The sequence below is a fragment of the Hemicordylus capensis genome, chromosome 5 (assembly GCF_027244095.1).
Source record: "Hemicordylus capensis ecotype Gifberg chromosome 5, rHemCap1.1.pri, whole genome shotgun sequence".
NCBI lineage: Eukaryota > Metazoa > Chordata > Lepidosauria > Squamata > Cordylidae > Hemicordylus > Hemicordylus capensis.
Genome location: NC_069661.1, coordinates 257,752,986 through 257,775,233, shown reverse-complemented (window position 1 = coordinate 257,775,233; position 22,248 = coordinate 257,752,986). Strand labels below are relative to the sequence as shown.

The following is a 22,248-nucleotide window of genomic DNA, read 5'->3' as shown; positions in this document are numbered from 1 at the left end:
TTCCTCCCCTTGTCTCAGTGGCTCCTGGGCTGCACTTCAGCCAGCACCGTCACTCAGCAGGCCCAAGCAGGGAGCCTGAGAGAGCCCACTGGGGGCTTCAGGCTGGGTTCTGGGGAGCCCCACGGAGGGGCCCACAAAGGGTGGGCAAGCCTCCTTGTGGCTATTCAGCCTTCCCTGCAGGGGTGTCTCTGGAAATGCCTGCAGTTGCCACCAGCTCGCCTGGTGGCTACTCAGGGATGGGCCTTCTCTGTTGCCAAATTGAGATTGGAATGCACTTCCTGCTGAAAAAAGAACCTCATCTCTGACAGCTTTCCAAAAGTCCTTAAATACACACTGAGTTTCCACCCAAGCTTTTTAACTAGACTGATTTTAAATTTAAGGGTTTTTTGCTATTTTAACTTGTTTTATGTTGTTCTAAACTGCCCAGAGACAAAAGTTCGGGGTGGTGTACAAATAGGATAAATAAATACAACCCAGCTATTCCATATGTATTTGTTAGTACAGGCCATATGCTACACATTTTTTTGCATAGTAGAGTTATGGTTTGTGGATCTACATTCAGTTTATAATTTTATCTATATTTCTGATTAAGATAAATTTGAGCAGATTGAGATGATTATATTTTGGGGCTGTTTTTCCATCAGTATCCTTTTTGGGACCCTATAGCTTTTTCTGCAGACAGAGTCTCTGGGAAGGGTCAGCAGGTCCTCAACAAGGAAAATTAGACATTCTAGAACTATGCAAATAAGATACCCCGCATACAGCTGCTGCTGGAAGGACTCCAGCAGGGCTCTAAAACACTGTGTGTGTGTGTGTGTGTGTGTGTGTGTGTAAAACATACAAAACTGATAGGTGCAAAAAGCAGTGAGAAAAGAACACTTCCAAAAACAAAAGGAAATGTGCATCTGCCTTGTGCAATACGATTTATAGCATTTGTTCTCATTTAACACAGCCTGTGGAACTTACTACCACACTTTTTATTTTTTTAATGACCACAAATATAAATAGTCCATCCCTCAGAAGAGCTGGGCATACCAGGAAGGTGTACCCAGTGGAGGCTGAGCCAAGCAATAGTGTCTGAGAAGGCAGGCCCAGTTTGGCAGCCCTTCCACAGTTTCCAGTGGTTTTCAAGGCCAGGGCTGCCAGCCTGTTCCCTTCTACCGGCTTGGGTGGGGGTCATTTCCCCACATGTGCACCACATCCCTGGGCAAAGCTGTGGGCTCAGGGACCCTAGAGGGAACCACAGCAGCCGCAACTGCAACCAGAAGGCCCTGCCCCCAGGCCCACCCGGGCAAGTCCTAGCACAAGGTTGCCACAGGGGCTTCTGCTTCCTGGTGCTGCCCTCTGCTGAGCCAAAGGCCATGCTGGCTTCTTGGGAGACTGGGATCCAGCAAGGAGCTTCTCTCCTGGATCTCATGCTAACGGTGGTTTAAGGGACCTCACCCTGCACCCCACTTCTTTAAATATGCTCTGCTGCGCCCACTGCAAGCTGCTCCAGTATTTTCACCCTTTCTGTAAGCAGCCTGCTGCTGCCCTCGTGCATGGGAGACCAAGCATATGGAGCCTCCCCACCACCAGCAGCCACGCAAAGATGGCCCTGCTTCCTTTGGTGCCCCATTTCCCACGTGGGAGGGGTCAGGCGGTCTTGTGCCCACACTCAACTGCTCAGGCTTCAAGGTGGAGGCTGCTGCACCCCCTCTAGAGCCGGGGGGGGGGGGGTTGCACATCCCTCCAGAGGAGCGGCTGGTCCTAACAAGCCAGGGGGCACCAAAGGAGCTGCCACGGCCTCTGCTTCCTGGCAGCAGCAGCTGGGGTCCCTCCCCTCTCTTCCACCCGACCAAGAGCTGTGCCGCCTGCAGGCTGCCTGCGGCATGGCTCTTGGTTAACCTCACAGCCCTACCTGGTGAATGGCCAGCCTGCAGGCAGCACAGCTCCCAGGAGTGGCAGCAGAGAGAGGAGCAGCTTGAGCCGGCAGGAAGCAGAGGCAGCGGCACCTCTGTTGGCAGTCCCCTGGCCTGGGGCTCCTCCTCAGGAGCGCTGAGTGCAGTTGAAAGGCACTAAGGAGCAGGGGGAAGAAGGAGACCAGACTTGGCTGTTCACCCTGGGAGGAGCAGGCGGTCCATTTGCAAGCTCCCCTGCTTATTTGCTGGTTTGGCCAACTAGCCACCTGCCAGCCTTCACGGCGGCTGCTGCTGCTAAGCGCCTGCACTGGGACATGGGGAGCAAGTGGGAGCAGGAGAGGACAGTGTGGGGCAGAGGGCCTCCATGTGCTGCTGCTGCTGCTGCCCAGGCCTCAGGCAGCGCCCACATGGGGTGCAGGCCAGCCCAGCTCAGCCAAAGAGACTCCTGTAGGTGGCCATGTGGCCCTTGATGCTCTCGGCCATCTGGGCTTCTGTCTTGCTGCGGTTGTAGTAGTCCAGGAAGAGCCCGTCTGGGCTGAGCAGGTAGATGATCACCGTGTGGTCCACGATGTAGTCGTCGTCCTCGTCTCTGGGCCCGGCGCTGTAGTAGACGCGGTAGGCCCGGCCAGCTTCGCGCACCTGCTCGGGGGTGCCCGTCAGCCCCAGGAGCCGTGGGTGGAACTCCCGCACGTACTTGGCAAGGGCCTCCACGTCGTCGCGCTCGGGGTCGACGGTGACAAAGACAGGCTGGACGCGAGGGAGGTGCCCTTCCTGGTCCAGCAGCTCCACCACCCGGCTCATCTTCTCCAGCTCGTCCGGGCAGATATCGGGGCAGTGAGTGAAGCCGAAGTAGAGCAAGACCCAGCTGCCTTTCAAGTCGGCCTTGGAGCGGGGCTGCCCCCTGTGGTCCACCAAGTGGAAATCCCCCTGCCCGATGGCCACCTTCTTCAGCTCCTCAAGGCGCCTCCATTTCTCCCTCTGGGCTTTCTCTGCTCGCAGATACAGCCAGGCTGCCAGGACCCCACCCCCAAAGAGGAAGGCGATGAGCAGCCGGGTCCTCAGGCGGATCTGTGGACTGGAGTTCTGCGGGGTCCCCTGAGAGAGAGACCTCCAGCCAGCCCTGTGCCCCTTGGTCCTGCCATAGGACAAGGCCCTTCTCGCTCCAGTGAGGATGCCCTGGGCTGCTGGGCAAATGGGGTCAGAAATGGCAACCCTGCCCACTTCCCTGGCCATCAACACAGGCAGTTGCCAGCCCACGCCACCTGCTGGACGTGCAAGATGGTGCGGGCGGGCAGGCTGGAGGTGGCCGCTGGCTGGTCCATGGATCGCCTGGGATCCTCCCCAGAGACTGCGGTGGTGGGCAGCACACGAGACCACACGCCGAGCGCTCAGGCTGCCAAAGGATCGGAGCATCTTGGCAGGACCTAGAAGGAGAAAAGCACAGAAGATCCCTACTGGGTCCGGCGAGATGACTTGCTGTCCCCAAATCCCACGCCTCCTGCCAAACTGACAGCAGCATTAAGAGAATGTGCCTTCGTTGGGGTCAACCAGACCCCAACCAACTAGAGTCTTTGAAGTCAGGCAATATATACATTAAATAAATAAAAACCAATGCAGTGAGGGGTCACGTTGCTCTGGGCTCTTCCTTTTGGCCGAGTGTTCAAAAATGTCTTTAAGGGGCAAACGGTGTTTCTGAGGGAGCACATGAGGAGATCATAAAACCGGCTGCAAGTACAGGGCTGAAGAGGGCGACGCAGGAGCCTTCTGCAAAAGAACTGGAAGGGAACCTTCAGCTCAGATGTCCTGCTACCTTCCCGTTTCCAAAGGGAGAGTGCCAACTAGCCGTGCCTCAGCCTGGGGATGGGCCTGCAGCTCAGTGGCAGAACACCTGGGACACAGGAAGCGGCCTTCTACTGAGTCAGCCCTTTGGTCCATCTCGCTCAGTATTGTCTACAGGCTGCTCAGTTTAGGCCCCCCAGCTGTTTTTGGACTACAACTCTCATAATCCCCAGCCACAGTGGCCAATAGCCAGGGATTATGGGAGTTGTAGGCCAACATCTGCAGGAGGGCCAAAGTTGAGCAGCCCTGGTCTGCACAAACTGGCCGCAACTTCTGCAAGGTTGCAGGCAGGAATCTCTCTCAGCCCTATCTTGGAGATGCAGCCAGGGAGGGAACTTGGAACCTTCTGCTTGCAAGCAGGCAGCCAGGCGCTCTTGCCAGAGTGGGTCTATCCATAAGAACAGCCCTGCTGGATCAGGCCCCCAAAGGTCCATCGAGTCCAGCATCCTGTTTCTCACAGTGGCCCACCAGATGCTGCTGGAAGCCACAGGCAGGAGTTGAGGGCGTGCCCTCTCTCCTGCCATTACTCCCCTGCAACTGGTTCTCAGAGCCATCCTGCCTTTTGAGACTGGAGGTGGCCTGTAGCCCTCTGACTAGTAGCCATTGATGGACCTCTCCTCCATGAAGTTATCCAAACCCCTCTTAAAGCCATCCAGGTTGCTGGCTGTCACTACATCCTGTGGCAGAGAGTTCCACTAGTCGGAGGGCTGTGTTGCCTCCCATTCAAATGCAACCAGGTCAGACCCTGCTTAGCAAAGGGGACAATTTGTGTTTGCTACCACAAGACCAGCCACCTAATTGCACAGCGAGAAAATGAGTTGCGTAGCCAGCCAGAGGTTGCTGGTTCTCATCCCTGCTGGCCTGTTTCCCAGACTACGGGGAAAACCCCGATACTGGGCAGCAGCAGTAGAGGAAGATGCAGATACTGGGCATCATCATCCCATACTGCGCAGGAGGAGGCAATAGCTGTCAACCCCTCCTGGAGCCTACCCAAGACAGCCACCGGGCTGAGCGACTCGAGGGCACAACTTCCCTTGACCACAGGAGGACCGGCTCTCCTCAGTCCTGCAACCAGCACGGCGGCTCGATGCAGCGCTGCCTGCAGAGGTCCCAGCTCGAATCCCGGGCGGCGGCGGCAGCAAGCCATCATGCAACTCGCAAGGCAAACTTGCGAGGCAGCAGCCCTTGCTGCGAACAGCGGCGGGACCGAGGGGAGGCCGCCCGACGCTGCTGCTGCTGCTGCTGCTCCCGGGCCTCCCAGGGGTGGCGATGGGGGGGCGGGGAGAGCGGCAGCCAGCCCCGAGCCCGCCGCCTCTCCCCCCGGGGTCTCCAGCAGCCACACGCCCACCCACGGCCCGGCCACCCCCCTCTTGGCCCCTCTCCCCTGGGTGGGGGGGGCACCGCCGGCCAGGCCCCGGTGCGTGGGCGGGCGCACGATCGCCCCCTCCCCCCGGCCACGTGCTCTTGCCTCCTCCCTTCCGGGTTTCCTCCTCGCCGGTAAGAGACGCATGCGCTCTGCGGTCCGTCTTCTCTTCCTCTCCCCCGCCGGCTGAGAGCGAGGGCGGGGCGTCCGGGCGCCGCTGTTCCCCGGAGTGGCCGGGAGGGGGCGCCCCAGCCCCGCCGGCCGCCTGGCTGGCTGCTGCTCGACTGCGAAGTCTTCCTCTTCTTCCCCCTCGCCGTTGCTTCGCGTTAGGGCTGCCGAAGGAGACCCCCCCCCCGCCTGCTCCCGCCCCCGCCGGGCTGGAGAGTCAGTCCGGGCACAGCTGGGTTCTGCAGGCAGAGCTCACGAAAGCGCCCGCTCAGCACAGCAGCAAGGGGTCCTCTCCCGTGCGCCCTCGGACAGGGATTCCCAGGCGCTGTTGACTACGACTCCCAGCACCCCCAGCCGCAATGGCCTTTGCTTGGGGATTGTGGGAGTTGTAGTCCACAACGGCTAGGCATCCTGCCTTTGAGGCTGGAGGTGGCCTATAGCTGCTTGTTAAATAACTGGATGTTGCTTCAGTATTGTCTGAATGTTGAAATAACTAGATGTTGGCTGAATGTTATCTGGCCTTTTTAAAAGGCCAGAGAAGCCGCTCCCACCCACCCACTATTTTTGATTCCCCCCCCCCAAACATTTAAGCTGGTTAAAAGCCGGCTTGCAGGGGACCAGAAAGGGGGGGGGGGGGTTGCCAGCAGCCTTCTCTCCTCACACGCCTTGCAAAGGCCAGCTCTGATCCTTGTGAGTCTCTGCAAGAGCGCAGGGATTGAAGGGGGGTTGTGGCCCGTAGCCCCTCTTGTATTCTATCTAGTTATCGTTTGTGCTTTGTTGTTTGGAAGTTTGTCTCCGTTGGGGATCCTGTAGAAAGAGTGGAGGATGGAGTGAGAAAGGAAAAGGGAAGGAGAAAGTGGAACGGTTGTCCGGCAGTGGTCTGACTCAGAAGATTTCGAGGAGGAATGGCCTAATTCACAGCCCCCTGAGGGGACCCTGCTGCAGGATGCTGAGGAAGAAGCCCCTCAGGAGGTTGCCGGGGAGCCGTTGCTTTCCTCAGATGGGGAGAAGCCAGGAATAAGCAGCAGACCGGTGAGCCACGTGGTGGAACACCGAAAAGAACGCAGAAAGGAGCGTTCTGATTAACGATAGAACCTTTGCACGGCTTCTTCTCCTTTCCAGAGAAGCCTTTCACGCACCTAAAGGAGGTTTTGATTCTCCATGTGTCAGAGCACTGCTGCGTGTGCGGACTGGGGAAACACGGGGACCAGGGGCAGCTCTTTACTCTCATCCACTGTATGCAGATCTGTTGCCGCGGGGTATCAGGGAAGAGTGGAGCCCCCGGAGAGCAGAGTCACCATCCTGGGCACGAACAAAGGTGGGCGTGTTGGGATGGGAAGACAGACCGGATGACGGCCTGCTTTGACAGCTTCTTGGGGGCAGTCGCCGAGACAGGGAGAGTTGTGGGCGGGGTACCCGTCTCTGTGGCTTTCTTATATAGAGCGACCTGTCTAGGCGGCATTTGCTATTTGGCTCCCGTGGCCTGACACTCTTCTGAGAGGGTGATCAGTGGGAGAAGGGGGACTGTCATCATACATTATTAGGGATTCTGCCCAACACCCCTGTCCCCACAGATGAGTCTTCTCGTGAGTTGTGATCAGGATCAGCATCCATAACCATCATATATGAGGGATCTCCCCTCTCAGTGTTGGCAGTGCTGAACTGGCTGCCTGGCCCTTCTCATAAGTACATAAGTGGTAGTCGACCAGCTCCAGGCGGTTTGGGAGGAAGCTGATTATCTAGACCCATATCAAACTGGCTTTAGGGCTGGCTATGGGCTTGAGACAGCCTTGGTCGGCCTGATGGATGACCTTTACCGGGGAATCCACAGACGGAGTGTGACTCTGTTGGTCCTCGTGGATTTTTTGGAGGCGTTCGATACCACCGACCATGGTATCATTCTGGGTCGCCTGGGGGAGTTGGGAATAGGAGGCACTGCTTTGCAGTGGTTCCATTTCTATCTCTCGAGTCGATCCCAGATGGTGGAGCTTGATGACAGTCGTTCCTCAAAGCTGGAGCTGTTATATGGAGTACCTCAGGGCTCCATTCTGTCACCAGTGCTTTTCAATATCTACATGAAACCGCTGGATGAGGTCATCAGGAGATTTGGTGCTGGGTGTTATCAGTATGCTGATGACACCCAACTCTACTTCTCCCTTTCATCTTCAGGAAATGGCACTCATTATCTAAATGCCTGCCTACAGGCAGTAATGGGCTGGATGAGGGATAACAAATTGAAGCTGAATTCAAGCAAGATGGAGGTGCTCATTGTGGGAGCTCAGAATCTGAGGAGTGAGTTAGATCTTCCTGTGCTGGATGGGGTTACATCCCCCCAGAAGGAGCAGGTGTGCAGCTTGGGAGTACTTCTGGGCCCAGAAGTACTCCACCCTGGTTTCTCAGGTGAAGGTCATGGCCAGGAGTGCTTTCTATCAGCTTCGGCTGATTCGACAGCTGCGCCCATCCATTCCTTGAGGAGGATGACCTCACAACAGTGGTGCACCAGCTGGTAACCTCCCAGCTTGACTATTGCAATGCGCTCTATGTGGGGCTGCCTTTGTACGTAGTTCAGAAACTTCAATTAGTTCTGAATGTGGCAGCCAGATTGGTCTCTGGGGCAACCTGGAGAGACCATATTACGCCTATTCTGAAACAATTGCACTGGCTGCTGATACGTTTCCGGGCAAAATACAAAGTGCTGGTTATTACCGTTAAAGCCCTGAACGGCTTAGGCCCAAGTTACCTTAGAGAGCGCCTTCTTCTGCGTGATCCCCACTGCACATCAAGGTCATCTGAGGAGGTCCGTCTTCAGTTCCTACCAGTATGTCTGGTGGCGACTCGGAGGCGGGCCTTCTCTATAGCTGCTCCAGGGCTGTGGAATGCGCACCCTGCGGAAATCTGTAATTTGAATTCTCTATTAGCCTTCAGGAGAGCCCTTAAAACGTATTTGTTTGGCCTGGCTTTCCAGGGTTTTAAAATTGGTTTTAATACTTTAACCTGGTTTCAGGGTTCTTAATTATTGCAATTGTTTAATTTATGTTTTAAAATGTTTTTAAATTGTTAATTGTTGTGAAATTGTTTTTAATTTATGTATTAGCTCTTTATTGTTTTAATGGTTTGTTTTAATTGTAAACTGCCCTCAACCATTTTGGAAGGGTGGTATAAAAATAAAATAAAATAAAATAAAAAAGTAACTTCCCAGAGACATAAGTTTTGGGCAGCATATAAATCTTACTTACTTACTTACTAAAATAAATCAGCCAGCCAGCCAGCAAGCCAAGGGACCACACAGGTACACCCAAGAGGAAGGGGCTGGTTCCCCCTTCCCCAACATCATTGTACAAAAAGTAGACCTTTGCCATTCAAGAATCCCTGGTTGGAGCTGCCTTTTAAACTCAACCCCGGGTACCCCCCCCCAACCATTTGTTCCACTCCCAGCGCTGTGATGGGGTGCCCCGCCACCTTGAGCGCTTGTGCACATACATCTTTGTTGCTTCATGGCAAGGAAGCAAAGCACTTAGTGCCCATCCTGTCATCCCATCCCCTTTTCCTCCAGCTTACCAGTAGCGGGGAGCAAAGGACAGATTGGGAAGAGGGAATGCTCCATGTGACTTTGCCATTTGATAGGCTGACAAGCTTGGGATGGGATGTGGCGGTGTCCCTATTGCTGGGTAACGGCTTTGTTGGATCGGAGACAGGGGGCAGGCGAGTGCTCAAAGAGGTGGTCAGTGAGAAGCACTGCAGGCATGGAGCGGGCATGATCCTGGGTGGATCTGTGCTGCCGTCTCGATGATTGTGGCTCCAGAAAGTGAATGAAACTGCAGTTATGGCAGCATCCACGTTGGGACATAATGTTGCCGCCGCCAAACCTCGGTTTGGGGAGGAGAAAGTTACTACAAACCAAAGGTTCCAATTGGCGTTTGGAAATGCAAACCACAGGAAACTTTTGCTGTAAAACTTAGATTGCATGTATTTGGACATAACAGAGTCCCAACCTCTGCCACCTTTAACTGGTTTCACATTACGTCTGAATGCGGCCTCTGTCTTGAATTTCAGACTAAGAGGTTCTTCCTCTCTCTGCATAAGAGACTGTTAGTCTGTTTATTTGTTTTCTTAGTCTATGCTTTAGTTAGTAACAAATATCAAACTCTTGTTTCTCAGTTAAAGTTGCTTCCTGTATGATTACTTTTAGAGGATACGTGGATATGTTGGTGTTTTCTATGCATTTTTGTTTAACTGATGATGGTGTGTGTGCTGTAACATTTTATTTATGAGTATCAACTTATTTTGGCACAATAAAGGGTTTTTTGAAGATGACTTATAGAGGATAAGTAATTTCTCTGCAACGAAACCTCAGGCTGACTGCCCTTTTCTGATCAACACATACAGTTATTCTTTTTATAATGATGGAGGACTCTAGTGGGACTCATTGGAAGAGGGGCATAAAATCATGGAATGTTATACTTGGAAGGGAGCTTGGGCAACGACTGGTCCAACCCTGCCTATCCCCCCCCCACCACCGCTCAGTTTGGGAATCTGCTGCAGCTTCCCCAAGAGATGGCCATCCACCCTCTTTCTGAAATCCTCCAGTGAATGGGAAACCCATCATTGTACGAGGCAAACTCTTCTACAGTCAAGGAGCTCTTACTAGTTAGGAAACACCTCCTTGTGTCTAGCCTAAATCCTCATAATACCAGCTCATCCGTTCTATTCCTGTTCTCAGGAGCAACAGGTCTCCTCCACTCCCTGCTGCATGACAGCTCTTCAGATGTTTGAAGACAGATGTGCTGCCTGTTGTGGGGTGGAAGGAAAGACCCAGGAGAACGGGAGCCTCTAGCTGAGTTTATTACCAAGGAAAGAAGCACATTCTCCAGAAAGATAGACAGGGAAGGTTAAAGTGACATTTAGAAGAGAACTCCTGATGCCCAGATGGACTCCAGGGCTCTGGTGAAGAGGCTTCCTCATGTGGAGAAGAGTCTCAGAAGGTGCAGGAGGAAAGGCTTCCTTTCCGCCGCCATCATTTCCTTCCAAACAGGATCTCTGAGCTCCTCTGGCTCATAGAGAGCCCCGATAGGAGGCCTAACTGGCTCTCCACTTGCAGAGAAAAGGTTTGGTAAGGCTGCAGGTAGCATCATCCCAGCTCTTATACCCTGAAAGCCAAAGGAGAGACAGAGGAATGTCAGCTGGGCATGGAGAATGACTTTAGCTAGCTGGTCAGATTTGAGGGAATCATGTGTAGTGTTAGGTGCAGGGGATCCAATGGGATATTACTTTCAAGGGTCCCCCAAATAGACAGATTAAGGCCTGTGCCAATCCCTTGGATTCCTACAAGGGAAGGGACTCTTTGGTTAGAGGCATGACTGGAACTTAGGTGAACAAGTCACCCAGAGAAAAGGGGGAAATTAACATACACGTTCTTCTTTGATAATTGCTAACTGCCTTGAACAATATGATGCATTTCTTGCCAGCATTTTGTTGTTCTATTGTAATGCTGAAAGTACAGTTTTTTATCTATCTGTCTGAATAGGATTGTGCTACAGTGGAATTGCTTGCTAAACAATATTGAAGGTGCGAGGTAAGAGGAAACAATACTAACCACTTAACCATGATCCAGTGTTCTTATGTGGTACCCACCCCTCCCTTTGCTCTTTCCTCAATACTGCTTGTCCTGATCCAGACATAGACACTGAGGTGCCTGTGTAAGCTATTTACATGTTTCTTTGGAGACAGAGTTTTATTGATAATAGCCTCATGTAGGCAAAGAAGGGGATGGCCAGAAGTGCATATGCTGACTCTAAGGAAAACTGTTTACAGTACCAGGCTTGACTGGCTGCATGGAACATCTGTCTGAAAGCTGTAGGGCCAATCTATGAACTGCACCCTATAAGAGAGGTTGTCTTTTGGCAATATGGCAGAGAGAAGTAAGGAAAGCAACTTACTCCATCTGACTGTCTTTCTAACTCTTGAGTATTGACAGAGGTCAGTTCTCGTAGAGAGAACTGAGATATAGAAATAGAATAAATGAATGAAATGAATGAGTAGAGAGAACTTGTTTGGCATATCTGCATTGTTGGCATGCGAAGCAAGCATCCTATGACACCATCATCCGGGCCAGATCCGATATGCCTGCTGCCTAACCTTGCCAGCCTGAGTGACTCAAACCGGGATTCCATGTCTGATTGCTGAAGCCTAGACAGGGTAATTATGCAGCTCCTTTTGCCTTTCTGGAAATTCTTTCCACCTGGAATCCTTCCCCTGCCCCCACTTGTCTGGGCTGCTTGATTCCTATCCTTCCCCGCCGTCCCCACGTCCCTTGCCTGGATTCCACTTTTCTCCCTTTCCTCGCTCCCTGTTTTCATCTATGTCTGCTTCTCTCCCTTGCCAGTTGAAACTGTTGTTTTTAATTGGTTATGTGAAATAGAAGCCAAATCACATGCATCCAACATCAGAGAAAGCGAGAATTGTGCTTTGAACTCTGGTTGCTCAGATGCTCCAGTTACGTTTCTGTTTTCTTACAATAAAGCTTACATTTCTTTAGTAGCCTTGGGACTGCTTCTCTCCCTCTCTAACTTCAGCCTGTCCCTGAGCCACATCAGGAACTAGAATTGTGGGGACTGCACTACCAGTTTCCCCTTCACTCTGGTGCCTGTTGATTGACCATGCATATGCACAGAATGGGGGTGGCCTGCTGGTGGTAGCCAACAGTAGGCTCCAACATACATCTCACTTGCCCTCTCTGTGCTCTTCAAATGGGATTGGACCCCTCCAGAGCCCCTTGAGGTACCCTCCCCAGTCACATATGCCCCCGGCACTGCATTGGTCTCTGTCCTCAATGCCAGAGGCCTGACGGTTTCCCCCTCTTACCTGACCCAGGTGTGAGGACCACGCAGTGCTTCCCACCAACATTGCTTGGTTTCCCACCCAACCAGTTGCTGTACCCAAATGGTGTGCCATCAGTCCATCGCCAGTCACGCTGCTGTGGAGCAGATAAAGGAATGATGCCAGTCAGTAAGTATAGGGAGCCAGATGCTACGAAAGGGAGGAAACCTGATGGACAAATGTCCCACCCGCAGTATCCTTTACATTGGAATCCCAACTAGAACTGAAACAAGTTCTCTACTTAAAGATTGCATGCAAAGATGGTAATGCATGGTCTTCTCATTCCCTTTTCCCCATTCCTTGTTATGGATGCAATTATATTCTAAGGTTTGACGGAATCAGTGCTTCTCAAAGGAATTCCAGTGCAGGCCACAAGGGTTCTGGTGAGGCAGCCACTGAGTCCATGTGCCATGCAGGAACCATGTGGAGTGAATTCTCACCATGTTCACGGTTGGCGTCCTCTGCAGCCCAATCCACACAGAATTCTCGTCCATGTTTGCTTGAGACAGGTAAGCACCAATGCGTCGCACCAGGGTCTCACTTCTAATGGAAGCTAAGTGGCCACCGTTCCTGTTTACCTGGCAGAGGGCCTGTTTGGAGATAGGAGTCACAGACAGCCCATGAAGAAACCCCCTCTGCACCTGACCCTGTTTCTTAGCAGGTGCTACTCATTTCCCATGTCATCCTAGTATAGGGAGGGATGAGAGATGGTCTTGTGGTAGCAAGCATTAATTCTCCCTTTTGCTAAGCAGGGTCCACACTGGTTCATATTTGGATGGGAAATTACATGTTAGCATTGTATGATCTTGCCCTCGGTGGGGGGGCGGGGGCGGCAATAGGTCAGTGGAAGAGCATCTGCATGGTTGTAGGCAGAAACTTCCATGGCGGACAGCTCCCCCTCCCCTTCTTTGTTGAGAATTTCAAGTTATGTTGGAAGCAAGAGGAGGAGGAGGGAGGTGTGTGGTTTGGGATCTGTGGGAGGAAAGGAGGGGGAAACCGAGATTTATCCCTGACTGTTCCCCCCCCCCCTGAGGTGAGGGGACGGAGGAAGCAAGCACGGGAAGGGGCAAAGAACTGTCCATACTGAAAAATGTGAAAATGAATAAAATGTGGGGCAAGGCTTCCTACAATGGAAAAATACAGCTACTTTCCTGCAGAGCATTTACAATGTTGTAGGGCAAAAACACATCATTAATATTTGAATCAAGGAATAGGAAATGTGAACGAACCCTGCTGACAATGTAGCGACACCGATGTGGAAACACAGGCGATATAGAGGGGCACTTAGAGGATATGGTGTGAGTACGTTGCAGTGTGTAATCTGGGAAACGCCCAGTAGAGAGGGCAGCAAAGGGACAGAGAGTTTTTCACACCTGGCTTTTAGTTGGCATCCCCTCGGTGTGCATTCACATATTGGCCAAATTTACCCCAAAGTCCCTGTGAATTATCAGGGAGCACTTCACACACAATTTGGGTTTTTCATTGCACATTAGAATATAGCCCGATTTACATCCGGGGTTAAAAAATCCACTTTTTGTGTCTTGTTTTGGGGACAACTTCAAACTTTTAGTAAAGCCTCACAGTAGTGTCTAGGAAAGCTCCAGCTGACACTTCGTCAGCACCACAATTTTTCCTGGCGGGATTTCCTGTGGAATTGTTCCAGGAAGTGTGCTCCCCTCCTGAGGCCGTGAGCATTATGCAACCAACATAGCAGATAATTTTTAAAAAATATTTAAAGGAATAATAGTATTCAGCATGTTATCCTGTTGCTGGCCAGCAGCCAGTCCTGGCCTGGGTGACTCACCTCTGCCTCATCAAAAGTGACTAGATCAGTATTGATCTCGAAGCAGTACCACCGCACCCCTTCACGGTAGGAGTAGGATCGGAAGGGCAGCGAGACTTGGCCAGGCCCGGGGTAACTTTGTCCGGAACACCTACAAGATGGGAGGCAGGAGGGCTGAGGGAGGGAGGCAGCACCTGAGGGACTCCCTTGCACAGAATGCCACCCGCCTGGTGTTTCAATGGACACTTGTGATCTTTTTTCTTTTTGGCCCTCCACCTAAGTGGGCCTTTTAAAAGCAGGGGCTGTATCCACACTGGGGCCCTTTAACACTGCTGAGGCGTTGCTTTTCTGCAGCTGGAACTGGAATTGAAACTGGAAGTTCCACAGGGCACAATATCGTGCTTTTATCAATGGCCAAGATCCTTCTGTAATGTTTACTTAGGAGCAAGTTCCATTCCATGAAGGTCCCCTGGGAATTTTCCAGACTACAAGATTTGCAATGGGTAAAGTGTTGCAAAGTGTGATGGAATAGTGCAACGGTTTAAAACCGAGAGTAAAGTGGTATTCAATGCTTTGTTGTAGGCTGGTGGCCATTCAGATTTTCTGTCCATTGCAACGTGTTTTCAAGGCAGGACTGTCCATGTTCTCCTTGAAATGTATTTCTCTGCCCCCTCCTCCAGCTCCATTTCGGCCAATGGAGTCACGGGGTGGGTGGGGCGGTGACATGAAATTTTTTTTTGTACCTTCTCGGCTGCCTTGTGCTAATCCGCCAGCAGGGGGAAGCACCGTTCCAAAACAAAAATCTAACTTTGTCTTGTATCATTCCAGTTTTGCTCAAACATTAACCGTGGGAAAATACAAAAAGGGAGGGAGTGATCAGACGCTTGGAAGGACTGAGGCTTCAAGGCTACTGCATGACTCCAGGCTACTGATGAAGACTCAAGGCTACTGATGAAGGACCAGTCTGACTTTTACTAGGAGGAATAATGTGAATAAGCAAAACAGTAGTTCTGTCTCCACTTACAGACAACATTATGCAGACTGAATAATATAAACAAAATGATTGTTTTGAATTAGGAGGGGTTGTTGAGCTAATAGTAGCTAATAATGGTAGCTTTCCATTATTATTGAGGTGCTCTGAGGCACACAGACAGAGAGAAGCAACTTAGAATCATGAGCTGACTTCATTTTTCAAACACCCATCCTAAAGGCTGTACTGTCTAAAGACTTGTGAAATCTTTAAAGTTACTTTTAGAAAGCAAAGATAGAGCCAGCCTTCCTAAAAGAACAGAAATGTTTCAGAGAAGCCAGGAGAAGCCAAGATACTTTAAGAGCAACTTTTTAATGCATACTAGAGCTAGCCTTTTGGGTCTGAGGAGGAGAGAAAGAGAATTTGTCAAGCCTTGATTTATTATGGATTATTATTGATTGTTTAATTTCAAAGAAGATCTGTTTTCATCTATGCATTCCATTTAAGGCAAACCTTTTTTGTCATGGCAAGTTATTCTTTGTATGCAAGCCTTTTTCAATGTAAATTTGTTTTTCTCTTCCCTGAGGAGTCTAATTTAAAAAAAATCCAAACTCTGTAGCCTAATGTTTGTATTGGATTTTGTTAGACAGTAAAAGTTATGTAGAAAAGAGGAAAAGAACCTACACTCTTCTGTCTAAACAATACCCGAATACTGTTACGGTATTGACAGGGTGTTTATTCCAAGATAAGAGGCACTGATCAGGATAAATCAAGTTCCTGACAGGTTAGGCCCCTTATCTTGAAAGAGTCTCACCTCGACATTCCTCATTTTAGAGAACTTTCCTCTTCTGAAGCTCAAAGTGTCTGTGTTAGACTTCCTTGGCGATTCTCTCCTCATATACATGCTGAATTTGATCACACTATGGTCACGGTTACCTAAAGGTTTCACCACACTGACATCTCGCACCAGGTCCTGTGCACCACTCAGGATTAAGTCCAAGGTTGCCTTCTCTATTGTTGGTTCCATGATCAACTGTTCTAGGGCACAGTCATTCAGCGTATGTAGAAATTTGACCTCTTTGTCATTACCTGACTGTGTCCTTACCTGGTCTGTGTGTAGGTAATTGAGGTTGCCCATTATTACAGCTCTCTGATTTCCTTCTGCAACTCCCAGTCACTGTCTGTGTTTTCATCCAGAGGGTGATAGCACATCCCTAGTACCACACTTCCTTTCAGGCCTCATATTGTCACCCAGAGTTTCTATGGAAGACTCTGGTCTTCTTAGGTTTTCTAGACTGTTGGATTCTATCCCTTCTTTGACATACAGTGATACTCCAGTCCATTCATAATCTGCTCCCACACCACGAGCCATAATTTCTATAGACACTGTTATTCAGGAATAACCATGTCCCACTGATTCTCACTGTTCCACCATGTTTCTGTTACACCCACTAGATGTACGATGCTTGCTTTTGAATATACTCTTTAATGTACTTGCTCTTCTCACACACGCTTGCTTGCTCAGCTATAATTGGGATGAAGTAAACTTCTGCCCCCCAGAATCTCCAAATGTGGTTATAACCAGGGGTGGAGCCACCATTGGGCGAACGGGTTCAAAGAACCCAGGCCGCCAATGGGAAAAGGCCGCTGAGCCCCGTGGCTCAGGCTCCATAGGAACCTGGAGTGAACCCCCCCCTCTCACACCCAGGCCACTGAAAGCCCGGGCAAACTCTGCACTAATTATTTCAGACAGTGCAGACTGCCAGATAGAACGTTTCCCCCTTCCTCTCCCTCTCTGGACACTGCTGACACTGCCTGAAATGATGAACTGAGAGCTAGTTAGTTAGTTATAAGTTTATTCGGTCATTGACTAGCAAACATTTACAATAAACCAGTACGTATTTTACAAATAATATAACAAAACTTGGCCATAACAGAAATAATATCAGTGTCCTCATTAATTAAAAGATAATTTAAATAAAATTCATCAGACTGGCCAGGCAAATTGTCTAACATAGGAGATAAAAGTCTTAAATGGGGTTCCCTATAAAAATCACAATAAAGAATAACGTGCGAGGTGGATTCTATAACCCCTTTGCCACATGTGCAAAGACGTAAAAATAGCGGAACTCCCTTGAACCTGCCATCCAATACTGCTGTAGGAAGAACATTTAAACGTGCTAAAGTGAGGGCTCGTCTAAATTTAGGGACAAGCACCACATCAAAATATTTAGCTGGTTTAAGATTAATAGCTTGACTCCCTAAGTATAAACCCTGCTTGAGCCATGCACCTTCTTGTTGAACTTCTATATCCAGGACACGTTGCTTAACTAACTTCCTGGCTTGCTCAATTCCTACAGTATGCAAATCCTCTATGGAGAGGCCAAAAGAGGAAAATTTGCTCAACACAGCTCATTTCCAGCTCGAATTAAAACCATCATTCATAGCCAAAGAGGCTAAACCCGCCTGTCCAAAACTCAATTTTAACCAAAATCGAAAAATACAGCAGCAGTATAAGGATTCCACCCTAATAAGACCAACTTCTCTTCTGATGACAGCATTCGGAGCACAACATGGAACCTGCAAAATGGATCTAATAAACTTAGTCTGGATAGCCTCCAGTAAGGCAAAATTACTTGTAGGTCCCAGTTGGGCTCCATATAAGAGCAAAGGCAGTACTTTGGCTGTATAAAGTCTCACTGTCGCAGGTATAAAAGCAGCACCATGTGTAAAATGATAAGATTTGATCTTATTTACAACCATTTGAGCAGATTGTCTGATGGAGTTAAAATGGGCATTTCTAGAGCCAACAGAGTGAAACATAATTCCTAGATATTTAAAGGAATTAACCTGCTCAATCTTGTTTCCTTGTATGGACCAATTATAACGCCTAGCTCGCTTGGCGAACACTAAGACTTTAGTCTTACTATAATTTATTTCAATAGACTCTTGGTTACAAAATGATGAGAAGAGTCTTAGGGCGCGCTTAAGGCCTACAGGTGTCTGCGACAGAATAGCCATGTCATCCGCATATAATAATATGGAGACGTGCCTATCGGCTAACTTTGGTGGATGAATAGAGAGGGTGGACAAACAAGAAACCACAGAATTAACATAGATGTTGAACAGAATAGGAGCAAGTATACTGCCCTGATGTACTCCTCTAAAAGTTGGAATTTCCGATGTTAACTGTCCAGTTGGGCCATAACGAACTTTCAAACAAGTATGCTTATGCAGACTAACAATAAGTTTGAGTAATCTTTTATCTATTCCAAGGGCTTCCAGTTTAGACCACAGTCTCTCTCTCTAGAAACTGAATCAAATGCAGCTTTAAGATCAATGAATGCTACATAAAGTGCTGAACCTGGGAACCTAGAATACTTCTCTGCCAGAAATTGAAGGGTAAAAGCATGTTCCGTGGTGGAACGACCCTCCCAAAAGCCTGCCTGCTCGATAGCTAAAATGTTATTTGTCTCAATCCAGTCTAGAAGTTTTATCAAAAGGTGCCTTGTGTAAATTTTACTAATAACATTAAGTAAGCTAATGGGACGATAGTTGGCTGGGTCCTCACGCCTACCTTTTTTATAAAGAGGAATTATTATAGCAAGGCCCCAATCACCGGGTATGTTAGCAGTTGTATCTATATAAGTAAATAGCGAGGCTAAAACGGGGACCCACCAATCAAGATTGGCTTTGATAGCCTCAATAGAAATGTTATCACTACCAGGGGCTTTACCATTACTAAATTTCTGAATAAGTTTTTCAATCTCTGAACAGGAGACTGGGTTCCACCTAAGAGTATCTCCATTTAGTTGTTCAGCATTATAAACCATATTATCAGCCTTACTATAAAGCTGTAGGAAATGTTGTTCCCAAACCTGAGCTGGAATCACAGAAGCTGGAAGTGTAGGTGTTTTCGACAGGGCAGGTGAAACAAGCCTCCAGAACTTAGACTGATTGTTAGACTTAGCAGCCTCAATTAAATTAAGCTGGTTTTTGTTAACGGCTTGTGCCTTCTTCTCTCTAAGCAACCTCTTATAGGTTGATTTCATCGAGAGCACCCTTTGCCTATTTTCCAAAGAGGGTGCTGTTCTATAAGTTAAGAAAGCCTTAAGTGTGTTATTTTTGGCAATGCAACAATCCCGATCAAACCAGGAATGAGAAAAGGACTTGGCGTGATTTGAATTTTTACTTGGATATACTGAGGTGACAAAAACTGCGCACAACAGTGCTAAGACTGAAGAAAAATGATCTAACATTGAACACCTCTGGGAGCCAATAGATCCTGTTATAATTGCTTCCCGTAAACTACACGCCTCTGCTGACCCAAGCACATTAGCAACTCATGTGGCAAGTTCCTCAGACCACCTCAATCTTCGGTAACTAATGTTCCTAAAATCTCCTACCACCGGTCCAGCTGCACCTCTTGAGCCAACACCCAACCAAAACTTCAAAAGCATAGGGTGATGATCGCTTTCAAGTCTGGGGATAATCTGGAAATTCAAAACCCTGGACAACATACTGGATGAAACTGCAACATAATCAATTAAAGATGGTTTGGCCCCCACCCAATGCGTATATTCCGCCAGAAAATCTGAAGGAACTGAGCCATTAAGCAACCATAAATCCTCCTTCATGGCCAGTAGCAAGAGATTGAATCCCCGAAAATCACACCTAGTGTCTTTTGATTGTCTAACCAAAAGCGAAAGAGGAGTTGGGGGAAGAAGTGGAAAATGATGATATTTCCCCAAAATAGTGGTGTCATCTGGACCCACTCGCGCATTAAAATCCCCCACCAAAATCAGATGAATATCACTAAAAGTGGTTCGAATATTTGCAATAAATTTCTCCAACTTGGTCCATGAGTTCTCCTTATAAGAATGAGAGCTAGCTGGAGGAACATAAACATTTATCAAAATAAATTTAAAATTGCCTTGTTGAGCTTGTTCCGGCTCGCGGCAACCCAGGCCACGCCCCCTTGTCACATGCAAAGGGGGCGTGGCCTGGGCTGCCGAGAGACTGAACGGGCTCTCAGCAAGTCACTTCAGGCAGTGTAGGCTGCCTGATAGGATGTTTTCCCTGTTCTCTCCCTCCAGAGAGAGAGAGAGAGAGAGAGGAAAACGTTCTATCGGGCAGTTTGCGCTGCCTGAAATAACAAGCGCAGAGTTTGCCCGGACTCCTGGTGGCCTGGGCATGGGAGGGGGGAGGCTCTCGACGGCCCAGGTATGGGAGGGGGGAGTGTGCTCTGGGCTCCTCCCCGTACACGTGACATCACGGGCACGGGCGTATTGGAGGGGGCCACCAAGCGGGGCTGGATGCAGGCTGCCGTTCGGCTGGCTCCGCGCCTGGTTATAACTGACATGTGATAGAATATTGGGAGTGCACACATCTCCTGAACCAGGGCCGGAGGTTTTTCAGACCCTATTCCTGATCTTGTGGTCTCTTCAATTCTGTGTCACGTACAAGGCTCATAGCTGCAGTGAGTACCGTGAATCTGTTCAGAAGCATCTCTGTAGCTGGGTGGAGGCCCTAAAGAAACTCCTCTTGAAAAACTGGAAGTCTGTGCTGGAACCTACCTTCCACCAAAGGCTTAAAGAGGAGGCAGCCCAGCAGGCAGAGTCCAAGGTAGACCGACTGTCCCATCTTCTTGTTCTCCTGGGGAAACAACAGATGAACCACATTCAGCCCAGCTAGAGATGGAAAAACTTCTGGAAATGCTGAAGCTCTTCAGCAAAAAGCCCACCTTTTTGATAAACAGGTGGGTGGCAAGGATTTCTGGCCTGGCCCGTGGACGATGACAGACAAGCTGCTGTCAGATTTGGACCTTCAGGGTCCCTATGCTGTTTCCCTTGGCTACACTAGGAAGGGCCCTATGTTCAGAGGGAAACACACTCTGCATATGTTCAGATGACTCTTTCACGAGCATTTCTTCTGGCCCTCTGGCCCAAGCTAGGCCCCCACTGGGTCTGGGAACTTTCCTCTGCCTTTGAGTCCTGCCCCCAGGGGGTCATGGTGGCATGGGAGGGGCAACCTCCACCCTGACCTCGATGGCTTGCTCTTCCCTCCCAAGTGCACACCAGGCCAGCTGGTATCAGTGGGGCCCCCTCTTTCAACTGGGGTTTTGGCCTGGTTGCCTGCCCCCATCAGCACAAGGGCACCCTGGGGGTTGCAAGGAGGGACACCTGCTGGCCTCACCTGTACTTCTGTCTGTCTCCTGCTAGATGGCTGGTCTGATGCAGAAGACCGTCCTTGGGCAGGCTGTGCAAGACAGGGGCTCTCCTTGCGGGCTTATAAGGAGGGAGCTGATGCTGCAGCAGCCCAGCCCAGCCCTCCAACTCCCCACAAAGCACACCAGGGGGCCAGGAAGGCCCCGCCTCTTGGCTCCTCTTTCTGCACAGCTGAGGGATCATGAATGGCTGTTTGCAGGGAGTCCAGACAGAGAAGCTGCACTACAGCTGAGTTATGGACCGACCCCCATAGCAAGGGAAGTAGCCCCATGAAGGAGGGGAGAGGGTTAACTGCCTGCCCAGCACTAGAGATGTGAAGGTCTGGGGGGGGGGGAGGAGGGAGGCTTTCCCCAGGCTTCCCTCTCTCTACCCAGCATGCTCGGCTTGGTGCAGGGAGACCCTGCTTGACGAGCCTCCAGCACGGCCAAGGAGAGCAGGGCTGGAGCTGAGGCTGGGACCAGATCTTCCTGCCATCGAGGGAAAGTCTATCAATGGATATCAGCTGCAGTGGACGGGGCCGCGTCTCTAATGTGGCGAGGTGAAGCAGGTGCCTCAAGTGGCAGGTTGGTAGAAGCAGAGGACTGGCTGGCCCCCAGGGGCTGCCCCCACCTGCAGCTGCTTCACCCCACCCAGACCTGCCACTTCCACCGCTGCTGCCCCCCAATAATTTTTCCTCGCCAGGTGCCCGCTGCTGCAATCCTCTCCTGCTCCCTCCCTGCCACCTCCCACCCTCTGCCTGTTCAAAGGACTGAGAGTGAGGACGCAGGGGCAGCATGGACGGATTAAACACCCTCCCTGCCTCTCCAGCTTCCCCTCCCTCAGTCTTTGGGACAGGCAGAGAGCAGCCAGACGCACCGAGGAAGAGGAGCAGGAGCCTCTGTCCTTGTAGCTGCTGCTGCCGCAGCCTCCAGCAAAGACAAAGGGGGCCTTTCTCTGCCCTCCACGGGCTGGGTGGGTGCAGCCTTCGTTGCCTTTCACCGCTCAAACCCTGGCCAAAACAAGCAGAAAAGGAAGCCCCAAGAAAGTTCACATTCCAAAATCAAACATGACAGGTCAACGGGAGAGGCTGAAAAAATACAAGGGTTTCCAGACCAGGGGGAAGCCTGCCAAGACACATTTAG

General features: G+C 50.2%; 2 protein-coding genes and 1 long non-coding RNA gene across 4 annotated transcripts in view; 1 reads left to right on the top strand and 2 right to left on the bottom strand.

Annotated features, from left to right (window-relative positions):
- Positions 1-898: 898 nt before the first annotated feature.
- Positions 899-5,399, bottom strand: LOC128326277 (protein SCO2 homolog, mitochondrial). Of its 2 annotated transcripts, none has more exons than XM_053252836.1 (2): positions 5,209-5,399; positions 899-3,325 (listed from the first exon to the last, which is right to left on the bottom strand). In XM_053252836.1, the coding sequence occupies exon 2, from the start codon at positions 3,312-3,314 to the stop codon at positions 2,331-2,333; it is 984 nt and encodes a 327-aa protein (XP_053108811.1). In that variant the 5' UTR covers positions 3,315-3,325; positions 5,209-5,399; the 3' UTR covers positions 899-2,330. The 2 variants fall into 2 exon arrangements, with proteins under 2 accessions (XP_053108811.1, XP_053108810.1); XM_053252835.1 differs by lacking the exon at positions 5,209-5,399 and adding an exon at positions 4,731-5,202.
- A 4,698-nt stretch (positions 5,400-10,097) lies between these two features.
- LOC128326279 (lithostathine-1-beta-like) overlaps positions 10,098-22,248 on the bottom strand; it is a 31,537-nt gene continuing 19,386 nt past the window's right edge. Inside the window, exons 2-5 of the mRNA XM_053252837.1 lie at positions 13,952-14,081; positions 12,588-12,737; positions 12,133-12,244; positions 10,098-10,418 (exon numbers count right to left, since the gene is read on the bottom strand). Coding sequence (XP_053108812.1) covers positions 10,348-10,418; positions 12,133-12,244; positions 12,588-12,737; positions 13,952-14,081 — 463 coding nt within the window. The 3' untranslated portion in view covers positions 10,098-10,347. The remainder of the gene's footprint in view (positions 10,419-12,132; positions 12,245-12,587; positions 12,738-13,951; positions 14,082-22,248) is intronic.
- Positions 10,402-15,480, top strand: LOC128326281 (uncharacterized). The gene is made up of 2 exons (XR_008307928.1): positions 10,402-12,656; positions 14,759-15,480. It is a non-coding gene; the product is annotated as an uncharacterized LOC128326281 (long non-coding RNA).